The following is a 13,992-nucleotide window of genomic DNA, read 5'->3' as shown; positions in this document are numbered from 1 at the left end:
TTGACACAAGCATCACATTTCTACACATATGGCAGCTATTCTAACTGTTAATTACTGAGGTTAAGTATAACATTGTTTATTGAAAAAATGATGATTTAAACGATGTTAAAGTTTTAAAAATCTATCTAGAATTACCGATCCTTACCGATACCGATCCTTTTTCAACTGCTTTCAAAAATTATTAAATAACTACTTAGTGATGACTATGTTTATTTTATTTTATTACTTTAATTGTGTTCCTATTTAAAAGTTATATTATAGCTTAGTTTATTTGGATATTACTATGTTCATTTAATTAACTTACTGTAGGTACGTACTCCAGCTACCATTATCAGATTTTCGAACTCCCTTGTCCTAAAAGTTGCCTGAAATAGGTAGCCTGTTAGCATCTTAAACTGCCTGTTTAATTTTAAGTTTTTATATTTTATTTTAGTTGAAATAATTTGTTTTTTAAATTTTATTTAAATTATTTGTTTGTGGTGTGCAATAAAGTGTTTACATACAACCTAATATACTGCTCAAAATCAAATTCGATTAAATTACTAAAACGCCATTTTCACGGAGACTGAACCTGGATTTGTAGCTTCTTGCGATACCCGTCTGAATGACTCAATGTATATACCTATTAACAAAAGCACTAGATCGCCAGCGATGAGGAAACGTATTGTTTAGCACGCTTATGCAAGGCCATATTGATAAAATATAAGGTGTCATTGGCTTTTTACTTATGTTATTATAGATATCGCCAAAAACAGGGCATTCCAGATCCTTCAAAACGGGAGACACCCGTTAAATACTTCAAAGGATCTAAGTACAATAGACCTAACATATCACATAATTCTTTAGTATTTATTGCGGAAGCAGGAACAGTGTATTATGGATACAGTCATACAGTGCTAGACCGTTTTAAAAGATTTGCCATCCAAACATTATGCAATCGAATCTGCGATACACATAGTTACTGCCATAAGGTGTGATAGTATTAAACCGTTACCATAACTTTAATAAAATAGGTACTGTTATTTTACAACGCTTAAAATTTAGTCGAAGCCAACGATAATCAAATAATCGAAACTCATTCTTCTCATTATAGTTTTGATAATCGAATTATAAAAACGATAATGGGAAGTTTAGTCACATATAATAACAATAAAAAATGGGAACAAATGAAGTGCAATTTCTAAAGCTTTTTTTAAACTTGGATTTTTATTGGAAACCTAAACATTATAAGGCCAACGGGACGAGCCAAAGAATAAAAACAAGTTTGAACGGTACCAGAGTTGTACCTAGGGGCTCGCTAGGCGGAAGCCTGCTTGTAATACAGCTTATAAGCCTCCGAGAAAAGCCTCTGGGGTATAGACACGCAAAATAAACGTACTTCAACAATAATACAAACATAAATATGAAAGGCACAAAAGTTAAGAACAAATAGTGCCTCTAATATCCTTACAATGTTGGTCACGTTAAAGAAGTCTAGAAAAAAAAAATCTGGTGTTTAAATCATTTTCCTACGCACGCAAGTTTGTTTACATTATTAATCTATCTCTCCAACGAACGTAGCAAGTTGTTATTTAAAAATTTGGTTACTAACTGTTCCGATAAAGATTCAAACGCATTTTTAGCTTGTTGTTTACACAGGTGAGCAGAAAGTAACCTTAAACTCGCATATTTAAGCATTTTAAAAGTTTTACAACTTCGTTCCTCAAATGTCTTTTATTTCGGGAAATGGCATAAAATAATCTATTTCGCACGTAATATACAATTTAGTTTTACGCGGGGAAAATTAAAACCTATTTTAATGCCTGGGAGGAGTCACATCACGCACGTTTTCTGTGATTTGTCTAAAGCGTGCAATTGTGTTGAGCATGAAATCTTGATTGGAAATCCACACCACTATGTAATTGAGAATCTAGCTCTAATGAGTTACTATTTATACGATAGAATTCAAAGAGCAACGGTGATGTAAAACCATCTTATGGGTCTGACAAAAACTGAGTCCCTTAGGGGTCTATTTAAGTACCTTTTCTGTTCTTCATTTACATATTAAATGACCTTCCTCGAAAATAAAGAGATTGTAAAGTTTACTTGTTAAAATCATCGCAACATTCAATAAAATATTTACTTACCTAATATAAAAGTTCTATTAGGAACATAAAAAGCAACCAAGTTTTTACAAGGTACTGTTATAAAACAAACTAGCGAAATAAATCTCTGGGATAACCCTCACACTCATTTTTTTTGATAAGCGGTATTGCGGCAGAAAACATGGTTATTTATGAACGCTCCAAAATATCAAATTACTCTGTTATTTGACTTTTTGCCTATTTGACTAGTTTTGTTTAGATTTGCACTGTCAACGTGTTAAGTACCATTTTATCTACTCACTATTATGTACATTTCTTATTATTTCGTGTTGTTTTACATGACTGTATATACCTGTTTAAATAGAAAATTTAGTTCAATATCATGTCGTATTATTTAAAAATGTCCAAAGCATGCCTATACTAAAATAGAATTTACCTACACTCAAAATAATACATAACATACTTGTTTGTTACTATTACAATAAATACCTTAGAATGAATACTTAGAGAAGTAGCATCTCGAAATAATAACATGTTACTAACATCTTAAGTCCCAAAGTATTATCCCTGTTGTTTTTTCGGGATATAATTGGCATAGTCCCGCTTCCATATCGCGTCATATTAAATATTAATGAAAAGGTATAACAAATAAAACACTGTTAAAATTCAAATATAACCCACGCTATTAAACAATAGATTTATAAAAGGCGGCCGATGTTGCACAATATAAATTAATCAATTTTTTCTTACTAGTGTTATAATGTAAACAATCTTTTTGTTACTCTTTAGTGTATTTTTCTTTATTAAATTTTCAAGAATATAATAAAAACGTACTTAAATACATTCAAATAAAATCTCTTTTTATTGTATGTGTTTTTATTTATTTTATCGCACTCGTTTTTATTTTGTTTTTAAAATAAACTTTAGACTAAAGAAAATAATGAAAAGATTGTTTACAAGACAAAAAAACAAGTGTACAGACGCCGGTGTACTGTGCAAAAGGGACAACACGACATCAGCTGTTTTTTTTATATATCCATTCTTAAATGGCGCGGATTATAACCGTTTATTTGTCTCCCGTGACGAACATGTGCACGGCTTTGTCCGCGGCGGCCATGTTAGCTGCGCGGGCGGAACCGAGTGCTCCCGCTACGCGTTGCAGGTCGTACTTGCAGTAGAGCACCGTCAGAGTCATGTTACAGTCGCTGCCACCATATTTGTTTTGATTGCTTTCCTGTCAAAACGTAAATGATTGAATACACTTTTATTCTACACCACATAAGTACAGAAAACAAATATATTTTTTTTTTTAAGTATATAGACAAGTGCTTGACTGCAATCACACCTGATGGTAAGTGATGATGCAGCCTAAAATGAAGCGCACTTGCCTAGAAGATGCCTATTCGCTCTTGATTTGAAGGTACCCAAATTATAGGTATCGGGGAAGACGGAAGATGGGAGGGCACGAAAGAATCTGCACCGTAACGGTGCAGATTCTTTAGGTACCTTGCAGTTCGATGATAGAAAGGAGATGGTTTAACCAAATCGAATAGCTCCTGAGTACTCTCCGGAATGTATCTTGTAGAATACAGCCAGACAGGCAACCTTGCGCCGGTGTTCAAGGCTTTGAAGTCTACTACATACCTATACAATTTACCGGCCTTATTTAGGCCGGTAGGAGGTGCGTGTAAGATCTACACCTAGTAATAACAAAGCTAAAGAGTTTGTTTTTTTGTCTGAGTTGTAATAGAACTTTATTTGACAGAGCTCGTCCTGGGAAGTACTACCGATATGTTTATTATTGCCGCCAAACAGCATTGTTTTTTTCCCTTTTATTGTACACCACATGAGTACAGAAAACAGAAAAACAAATAAAACAGACATATACAATTTACCGGCCTTATATATAAATATATATAAATATACTACGACAATACACACATCGCCATCTAGCCCCAAAGTAAGCGTAGCTTGTGTCATGGGTACTAAGATGACTGAAGAATAATTTAATGAATAATATACATAAATACTTAGAAAATACATATAAACACCCAGACACTGAAAATCATTTATGCTCATCACACAAACATTTTCCAGTAGTGGGAATCGAACCCACGGCCTTGGGCTCAGAAAGCAGGGTCGCTGCAAACTGCGCCAATCGGACGTCAAGGCAAGTTATATAGGCCGGAGTTTGTATTTTGTCTGAGTTGTAACAGATCTTTATGGGTCAGAACTCGAGAGGTCAGCTTACGCCTCAGATTGGTAGACAAAACGCGTAAGACTAAAATAGGATACAGAAGGCGGCCTTAACGCTTATTTGTCAGAATTCCAATCATGGCAAACATGGACGGCGAGTCGACGAGGTTGGTCTGGGTATATTGTGCAAGACAGCGGAAGAAAGTTTGTATGGAAAACTTTTCAGAAGTTACTACGCGGAAGAAGTCACGGAGGTCCAATTATACCAACGAACAAGTAACAACGTCAGATAGTATGCAGTCTACAAATCACTGTTTAATCCCAGATCCCGCTGACCCGTTATTGTGAAATGCATATCGTAGGATTAAGAGAGTCTAAACTGAACAACTTAAAATCGAACATACCTGCATAAGATTACAAATTTCTGAGTAGAAATGTGGATATGTCGGCGGTTGGTAGAATATGATATGCCTGATGCCCTTGATTCGGAATCTCCTGAAGAAATGCACTCTTTCAGAATACAGCAAGAAGTGCGCTTCAGTATGGAAGAACATGTCTCTAGCTCGAGCAATTTTTGCGTCCTGCGAACCGTAAATATTTAATTTAAAATGAATTCATGATTGTAGTAAATTCTCAATTCGGTGTTTTGAAGTCGTAAACGCCTATCCTTATTTATTAACAAAAAAACATGAATTCGTCAATGATTTGTCATTTATATTGCTTAAAATAGACATAATATGTATGATAGTTAAGTAAGTATATTTTTGCTACTCCATCAGCAGGGCTACCACAGACAAGAGATAAAAATTATATCCCCCGATTATATCCCCTGACAAGGCATATAATTAACGTGTCCGCCTGCTAAATCACGGGAACATGGAATAGGAGAAGTTTACCCCGGTTTATTATTACACATATATTATTTGGATATTATATCCACTCGTGCGCCAGTGCTCTAAGAGTTGATAAAGCTGTGAGAAAAAGTAAAAGAAGTACTTATATATAAGTTATGTGGAAAAATAAATAAATCATTCATTTCACGGCCGACTGGCGCATCGGGCAGCGACCCTGCTTTCTGAGTCCAAGGTAGTGGGTTCGATTCCCACAACTGGAAAATATGTTTGTGTGATGAGCATAAGTGTTTTTCAGTGTCAGGGTGTTTATATGTATTTTCTAATTATATATGTATATGTAATTCATAAAAATATTCATCAGTCATCTTAGTACCCATAACACAAGCTACGCTTACTTTGGGGCTAGGTAGCGATGTGTGTATTGTCGTAATATATTTATTATTATTATTTATTATTCATCTATAAGGAAAATCAAACTGTATTTTTATAGCTCTCTCATAGCCACTATTTGTGCGGTAAAAAATGAGGTACCAAAATTTTGGTAACAAAATGGATTTCGTGGTAGTTAAGATTCTAATTACAGAAATAATTATAATTCTCTGACTGTTAACGGGCAGCATGATTGTCAGTGACAAGTTTTTTTTTTTGTAAGCTAGGGAAATATCCTAAAAGCTATCTAACACCCTGAGGAAGGTATGGTACTTCAAACCACAAAAGTCTTCTTGGTAACAACTGTCACACCTCCGGCTCCGGGAACTCCTAGAATGAACCTTCCTTCCTACTTATATTATTATTATAACTACATGAAGTGAAAGAAATATCCCTACTAATATTATAAATGTGAATGTAAGTTTGTTTGTTACGCTTTCCCGCAAAAACTACTAAACCGATCATCATGAAACTTAGTACACATATTTCCGAAGGTATTAAAATTGATATGCTTTTTATCCCGAAATTAAGCTCATTTCTTTTGGAAGAGGGGTAGAAGGTGTATGACGATTTTACACCATAACGCCGTCAAATGATAACCGATTTAAATAATTAATTTTGTACTTTAGAGGTTATAGTGTCTGTTTAATTTTTCCCAAATTTCGTGTAGATCTGATGAATGTGATTGGAGATACAGGACCCAACTCCTCAACGGACGGCAGCCAACCAATCATTTAAGGCTATATATACTAAATACATAAAATTCGTAGAATTACACCTAAATCGAATGCCATATGTCTTTCGAACAAACGCAGACGAAGTCGCGGGTAACAGCTAGTACAAGTTAAAGAAACAAATTAGACAGAATACAAAAGGCGGCCTTATAGCTAAGTAGCTATCTCTGCCAGGCAACCTTAGAATTAGGAAAAAAAGAGGAGGACCAACTGCAGGTGGTGCAAAATATAAATTAAATAAATACGAATAACTTAACACTAATACATAAACTAACATACACAAATGCTTCTAACATATCTATATATATATAAAAGAAAGTTATGTATATTTGATTTTTTGGATTCCTCTTAGACCGGAATAGGATAAGTATAGTACTCGTATAAGTATTAAAATATAACATTCATAAAAAAAAATGATCCGCGGTACGGAGACAGTACGGAAAACGGGACAGCTAGTAGTAAATATTTAAAAAAAAACGAATAATTATATTATATAATTTTTTAGCATATAATAAATATTTAGATAAAAGTAAATAAATACTATTAAACATCGCCATCAGTTGGACAAATAATAAAACTTGACGGCTTTTAAATATCGCCAGTGATTTACCTTCGAGTATTCACATATTTGGACGAAACCGATGTCTTCTTTCTTAAAGTAATTTCTTATGCGTACAAAATCAAAGTAGCTTGGCACATATATGAGTGTGTGGCTCATGAGAGTGTCTCGCTGCTTCGGCAGTATTTCCTTTATGAAGTACTCGAATCTCGCGTCCACTGCCGCTAGAGGGCTCGTAGCGTTAATCCTACAAATGAAGTTTTTTATAAATATTTCAATTTCAATTTCTTTATTTGCAGATTGAGTTACATAGTTGGTGGGTACAATAATATAATAGTGCTACAATCGCCATCGATTGGCATGCAAATTTGATATCTTAAAAACTATGTCTTTACAATGCTCTTTTAAATAAATTGTTATCCAGCATTTAAATCAAATATTAATAATATACAACAAATCTATTAATAAAAAATATATGTCAAATTTCTATAAAATGTCACATAAATATTCTTTGATATCATAATATCGCTTTTTAAGTAAAAATTCCTTAATTTTACGCTTTAATGATAAAACATTCAGGTTTCTGTCCGCCATTATTGAATCATCATCATCATATCGACCCATTACCAGCCGACTACAAGGCACGGGTCTCCCCCCATAATGAGAAGGGGTTATGTAGAACTCTCAGGCATGCAGGTTTCCTCACGATGTTTTCCTTCACCGTTGAAGCGAGTGATGTTTTTAATATTGGATAGAAGCTAATACTTTGCGGAAATCCATAATATATTATGAAAATTAAGCTTACAATAAATAATTGTTAAGTCAACAATATTTTTTTAAGTCGGCTCATTCGCGGACGAAGTCGAGCGGTTCCGCTAGTATTACATAAATCGCAAAACCGAATCTCCGAGTTTTCTATTTTTTTTTTTTTTTTTAAACTCACCTGTGAAACAGTTGCGGCACTTGGACTAAAACTTGTTGAATGCTGCCCACTTCAGGAGGATTCACTACAAGAACCTTTCCGGCGTAATTCTGACATTTCCTATTCAATACTGACTTTATCTCCGGCAGCGCCACCGAGGAGAAAACCAAAGTTTGCCTGTGGACGAACAAAAGACGAACAATATATATTGGGTATGAATTGCTCTAACTTCAAAGCTCAACATTAACTAGACTGTGAGATGGTGATAGCATAAAAAAAACCTGGCTAAGTTTGGTGTGGTTCTTAGACCAGGGCGCGTTTGGAACCCTCCTAGGTTTAGTTATAAGTTAACGAATGCAGTCACCCTCACTAAAATTAGTGTAACATGTTAAATGTATGAACGCTTCATAAGTGCCTGTGATAAGGTCTACATGAATAAAGCATTTTTGTCGGAGTCAGAATCTTTGAATTTGAATTTTTGTCGAAATCGCTTGGTTTGCCGGTTCATGCAAGTTACAGTTTTAGTTGTTGTATTGGTATTATTAATAATTTCGTAGGTAAATGTAGTTTTAAAGGTTTTTTTTTTTTGCAAGAGTGTTGAAAAGCATAATTATTGCGTAATACTGCCTCTAGTGTAAGAATAAAAATAGCGCACTAGTATCATTATATCTATTAATACATTAATTAAATTAATCATTGGTACATAACATTTTACAGCTCAATTCAGAATTGTGCTGGTCTACTACCAGTTCTACAATTAGCCGCTTATTTATAAATAATAGTAGATTGTTTACAAGGGGTTAAAGAAATGTCTTACGTTACGGGCGCCGGGATAAATCCCAAGCCAACGAGGGATTTTAGAGTAGGTAACTGCCGGGCGTAACGAGGGTGTTGTATCTAGAGTCCCGAGTGTAGCGAGAGTTTTAAGGGCGCCCAAAACCAAGGCAGCTTTAACCCAGAGTCGAATAACCTCCTTTTCACACCTCACGACACAATAAAAACAAGTTTTGGATTTTTTTTGTTTTACAATCTATACTCTATGGTTCGCGCATAATAGGCTCTGGTGAGTGAAAGGGACGCCATCATACGTTCGAGCGAGATAGCAATATTAGAAAGAAGATAGTTTATTCAGATAAGCCATGCATGATGTTCCTTATTCAAATCATAAAAGCCTCTATGGGCCCCATTGCTTACCCACTAAGCCAATCCGCAGGGTGATTACGTATCTCGCGACAGCAATGCGACAGGCGTAAATCTTGCAATCACCATGCGGATGTATTGACTTACTTAAAATAAATAAATATATTACGACAATACACACACCGCCATCTAGTCCCAAAGTATTAAGTATTAGTGTTATGGGTACTAAGATAGCTGATGGATATTTTTTTTTATGAATATAATACACATAAATACTTATAATATACAGATAAACACCCAGACACTAAAAAACATTCATGTACATCACACAAACATTTTCCAGTTGTGGGAATCGAACCCACGGCCTTGGACTCAGAAAGCAGGGTCGCTGCCCACTGCGCCAATCAGCCGTCAACTATACTTGGCTATATAATAAGGAATTAACGTGCGAGTGGTGTGAAAGTTATATAACGCCGGTACTAACCTATAATATTTCGCCCATCCATTCACTGCCCAAGATCGAACTCTAGAAAAGTCGGTGCCATGTGTCTTTTTCGGTTGCAAATGAAAGTGGTCCATAATATGAAGTAAATGATCCCAATTCTGCATTAAGAATACATCTGCTTGGTCCATGATCAGCACTTCTATTGAGGCCAGAAAATCATAATCTCGGTGTTCCTCCCCCTCAGCCCCAACTATCATCCTAAGGCCAAGAGGTGACGCTATGAGTATGTCGGATGAGTAGAAATCCGTGTACAGCTGTGAAATAATAATACTTATATTTTTCATTACAACCAATTACAACTATTTTATCACGAATGGAATTGAAATCTAAGTAGTGTTAATATAACTGACGGCCGATTGGCGCAGTGGGCAGCGTCCCTGCTTTCTGAGTCGAAGGCCGTGGGTTCGATTCTCACAACTGCACAATATTTGTGTGATGAACATAAATGTTTTTCAGTGTCTGGATGTTTATCTATATATTATAAGTATTTATGTATATTATTCATAAAAAATGTTCATCAGTTATCTTAGTACCCATAACACAAGCTACGCTTACTTTGGGGCTAAATGGCGATGTGTGTAATGTCGTAGTAGTATATTTATTTATTTATTTAACTCTCAGCAAAATAAATAAGACAATAAGGAGCCCAGGTTTCTTAATACTTTACTAGAGAACTGATGATCAATTCTCTGATGATTGTGAGGACTTTGCTTTAGCCATGCTTTGACCACAAACTCCCCGCAGAGGATTATTAGAGACACGTTTCATTGAACATATTAATTATGCAATAAATAGTTCTTCGACATGTTGCAGTGTTTTATGTAACAGGCTTAATACCAAGCGGAACAAGAGCTTTTACATAGTAACTCCTGAGCGTAGTAAGGGTATTGCCTCTAGGATCCTGAGTGTAACGAGGGGTTTGGAGGAGCCCATGACGAATACAACATTATGTTGAATACTGCACACATACATACATTTTCAACCTACCGAGAGGAGGGAATACTAATAAATTTATACTCTATGGTTTGCACTTTACAAGCTCTGGCAAGTAAAAGGGCGGGACTACATCATCCACTGATTGAAGCGGGATATCAATATAAGAATGTAGTGTTGGATAAAATCAGGCGTTATTTTGCGGAAATCCGCAAAGTAACGCCTGCTATAATTTCTCCAATCCTTATATTCCACAAAAAACAGATCTACGGCAATGTACCCTCTACGCACGTTTCGCTCCGAAACCGGAGTATCCTCAGGAGATGTTGACTTTACAATGAATAATTGTTAAGTCTTAACCTGCTTTTCGCGGAACATATTAAGCTTAATTTTCATAATATAGAATGTAGTGTTTTTATTAATTGAAATTAAATCGATTTTAATATAACTTTGCAACCCATAAAGCCTTATGAATGTATTGACATTGTGATATTTATGTTGAGAACAATCCAGAGATTGTTGTCACACACTTTAAATTAACTTTTTCTGTATTTGTTTTCTTCACCATTGGTTGCCTGGAAGAAATCGCTATGAAGCGATAAGGCCGCCGAATTGTATACGTTGTTTTGTTATACTTTTCTTTTTTTATGTACTTTTTGTTGTGTGCAATAAAAGTATATTGAGTGATAGATTGACTTTATCTGTAATCATCAACACTGTTAGTTGCTTTTTAATTTAATTTATGTATATGTAAGTTATTGTCATATTATTATTTCAATAATTACCTTTAATGTTTTCTTTGTCAAGGTCAGGCCCAACCTAAACGTATCATCTGTGTTGCCGCTAAACAATAGTTCATAATCCTCTGGCTTTGGATTCTTAGTGGGCATTATTATCTCTCCTCCAGTGAAGTCTTCCTCAAACCTATTTTTGTTTACAACTTGGCCTGCTTCTTTCGGCACTACTAAATCAATTAAAGTCTTCACTACTCTGTATGCTGCATCTTTGAAGGGGACTATGATTAATACCTGCAGAAATCAATTATGTTAGATTAACCAAACTGCATACAATCCTATATTGTCTTCACTTCATAGCATCTTCAAGTTTGCTCATCATTTTTTTAAGTCATTGTTTTTAAGTCCAGTTACCTGCATACAATAAAATAAGCAGGGCTCTGAACCATTTTCAATTTACTGGTAAATTTTAGTGTTCTGTTTTATCGGTTAAATGATTGAACAAACCAAAAGGCAATTAAAGAGCCATTGTTACCATTCTAATTGAGCAACGATTTCATAAAATTATGCGGTAAACCTTTGACAAATGCCTAGCCTATTTAGTGGCGCGTGCAAGTCCTACTTTGCTGCAAAGAACAAAAATTATATAAATAATATCTATTCTTAGACAGACTTGTTCTTATATGAAGAATAAAAAAAGCTTGATAATTAGTAGTTTTAGGAATAAGAATGACTTAGGTATCCATTATATGCTGACACTTTTGGCTACTTTAAAAAAAAAGCAAGCAATCTAAGAAAAATGTTGTGCATGGCAATAGCTAATAACCATCTAAACGTCCTGCCTATTCAGTTTACTCGTGTTCATAGCAGAGTGTACAGCAAATCACTAAAAGATCTGAAATTAAAGTTTGTAAAACTGTTTAATTTCAATCTATGGAGTGAAATTAAATAAAACCGGTTTCCTTGTTTAAAAAAACGAAACCGAAACCTTAACGGAAATTATTCCATTACCTGGGTTAATGACAAGTTTCTTGTTTCCGAGCCCTGCATATAAGAATTGGCAAATTCTATGCAGATTAAAGTAGAGCTGCAAGCGTCAACTATACTTAATAATGAAGAATAAAATATATATAGTGAAATTAATAGCATACCCAACAAAGCAAAATTATTTTTTATTAACAAGAATACATTTATATAAATGAAATAGGGAACATGTTTAGTAAAAGTTCAACCTATAATAGAAAAATTATAAAAATATTACCTTTGGCCTAACTAATCCCTGATCCTGATAATCTTCTGATAAATCAGACCTTTTAGCTATTTTAGCATTGTGATTCAAAATTTTTGTTCTAGTCTTTAACATATGATTAACTATATGGAGACAATAAGTAAATCGGATTTCATCTGCATTACTAAAAGTCCTCTCGGGATAGTATAAATCCTGGTAGTTATTCACAATGGCAAATAATTCCTTTTGTAGTGGAGTTAATATGTCTGTAAGCTCCAAATCTCTTTTCACTAAATTATTTTTATTTGCAGAAACAAGATTTGTGCAAATTTGAGGCTTAAGATACAGTTGTTTGAAATCAATATTGTTTATAACATGGGGCACTGTTGCTGCAGATGCATATACCTTTTCTTCTAATAAAGAGAATTTTGGTTTTGTCTTTGATGATAATGCAACTGATTGTGGTATGCTTATAACTAGATTCCCAAGGACTGGCCACCTTTTACTAGTCTCTTTAACTGTTTGGGGAACATTTGATAGTGCAACAATTAATTCATCTTCTAAATCATATTGAAGGTGCTTTGTAAACGGATCATTCAAAGTATCCACATCATTTTCCTTTACAGTTTCTTCCATCTAAAACATAATATTTCAAGACAATGTGAAATTAAAATGTTGAACCCACAATAATTATAAAACAAATTAAATTCAAGTTATGATGTTATAGAATACTTTATACATATCTGAATAATTTTTGGACTGAATAACAATTTGACTGAATAAAAAATAAACAATTTTGAAATATAATATTTTTCTACAATTCTAGAAAAATATCTCTAATATTGAATCTATTCATTGCCACAACCTTATTAACGCAGATTAAAATAATATCTATCAGTTAAACTGCTTTCAAACTCAATATCATTAAATACTTGAACACTAAATAAGCAATATTATATTTCTTATTATTTAACTTACTAAACCCTCTTGTTCATCAGAACTTTCTTCATCATCCAAGCTATGATCATTATTCTCATTATGTTCTATCTCCGAACATTTTGCTGTATCGTTCATACCATCATCTGATTCCACACCAGATGTGTCTCCATCACTCTCAGCAACCATGTTAGAATTGTCATTGCATTTAAAACATGAGACTAATTGCCCATATGAATCTTCCTCTGTTTCTTCTTCACTCTCAGAAATAACTGTCTGCTGATTCTGGAACCTTCGTTCCATTTGTCTTCTTTTAACAAGCTCCTCCTCAACTTTCTGCTTGTCTTTATATCGATTAAAAATTGCTTTCTTATTCTTACCTTCATGTTCCTTATTTATATATTTCTTCTTCTTACTTAGTACTTTAATGGAAGCTTTTCTTTTTTTACTAGAGAACTTTTTACCTTTTCCCATTTTAGGTGCAGTAGTTTTAAAAGGTTTTATCACCGACCTAGTACAAATAGGTCTGAGGGTTACCTTGATTTAAACACACAGGGCTAAAAAATTATGTCTTTTTCCAATAAATTTTATTCGAACGAGATTTGAACACATTTTTGTCTCAAATGTTTGAGTACTTGACAGTTGGCATTGACAATTAATTTGATTGACGTTGAGTTTTCACAACTATGGAGGGTAGAGGTAAGGAGAGTCTTATATGGGAGAAAAGTTGAAAAAGTG

General features: G+C 34.2%; 1 protein-coding gene across 1 annotated transcript; it reads right to left on the bottom strand.

The window, feature by feature from the left end:
• Positions 1 to 2,986: 2,986 nt before the first annotated feature.
• On the bottom strand, positions 2,987 to 13,909 carry LOC120632231 (digestive organ expansion factor homolog). Its single transcript, XM_039902035.1, has 8 exons — positions 13,297 to 13,909; positions 12,352 to 12,954; positions 11,142 to 11,384; positions 9,403 to 9,677; positions 7,800 to 7,955; positions 6,908 to 7,103; positions 4,685 to 4,861; positions 2,987 to 3,318 (listed from the first exon to the last, which is right to left on the bottom strand). The coding sequence occupies exons 1-8, from the start codon at positions 13,726 to 13,728 to the stop codon at positions 3,151 to 3,153; spliced, it is 2,250 nt and encodes a 749-aa protein (XP_039757969.1). The 5' UTR covers positions 13,729 to 13,909; the 3' UTR covers positions 2,987 to 3,150.
• Positions 13,910 to 13,992: the final 83 nt, after the last annotated feature.

Source organism: Pararge aegeria, chromosome 19 (genome assembly GCF_905163445.1).
Source record: "Pararge aegeria chromosome 19, ilParAegt1.1, whole genome shotgun sequence".
NCBI lineage: Eukaryota > Metazoa > Arthropoda > Insecta > Lepidoptera > Nymphalidae > Pararge > Pararge aegeria.
This window is presented reverse-complemented; position numbering and strand designations above follow the sequence as displayed.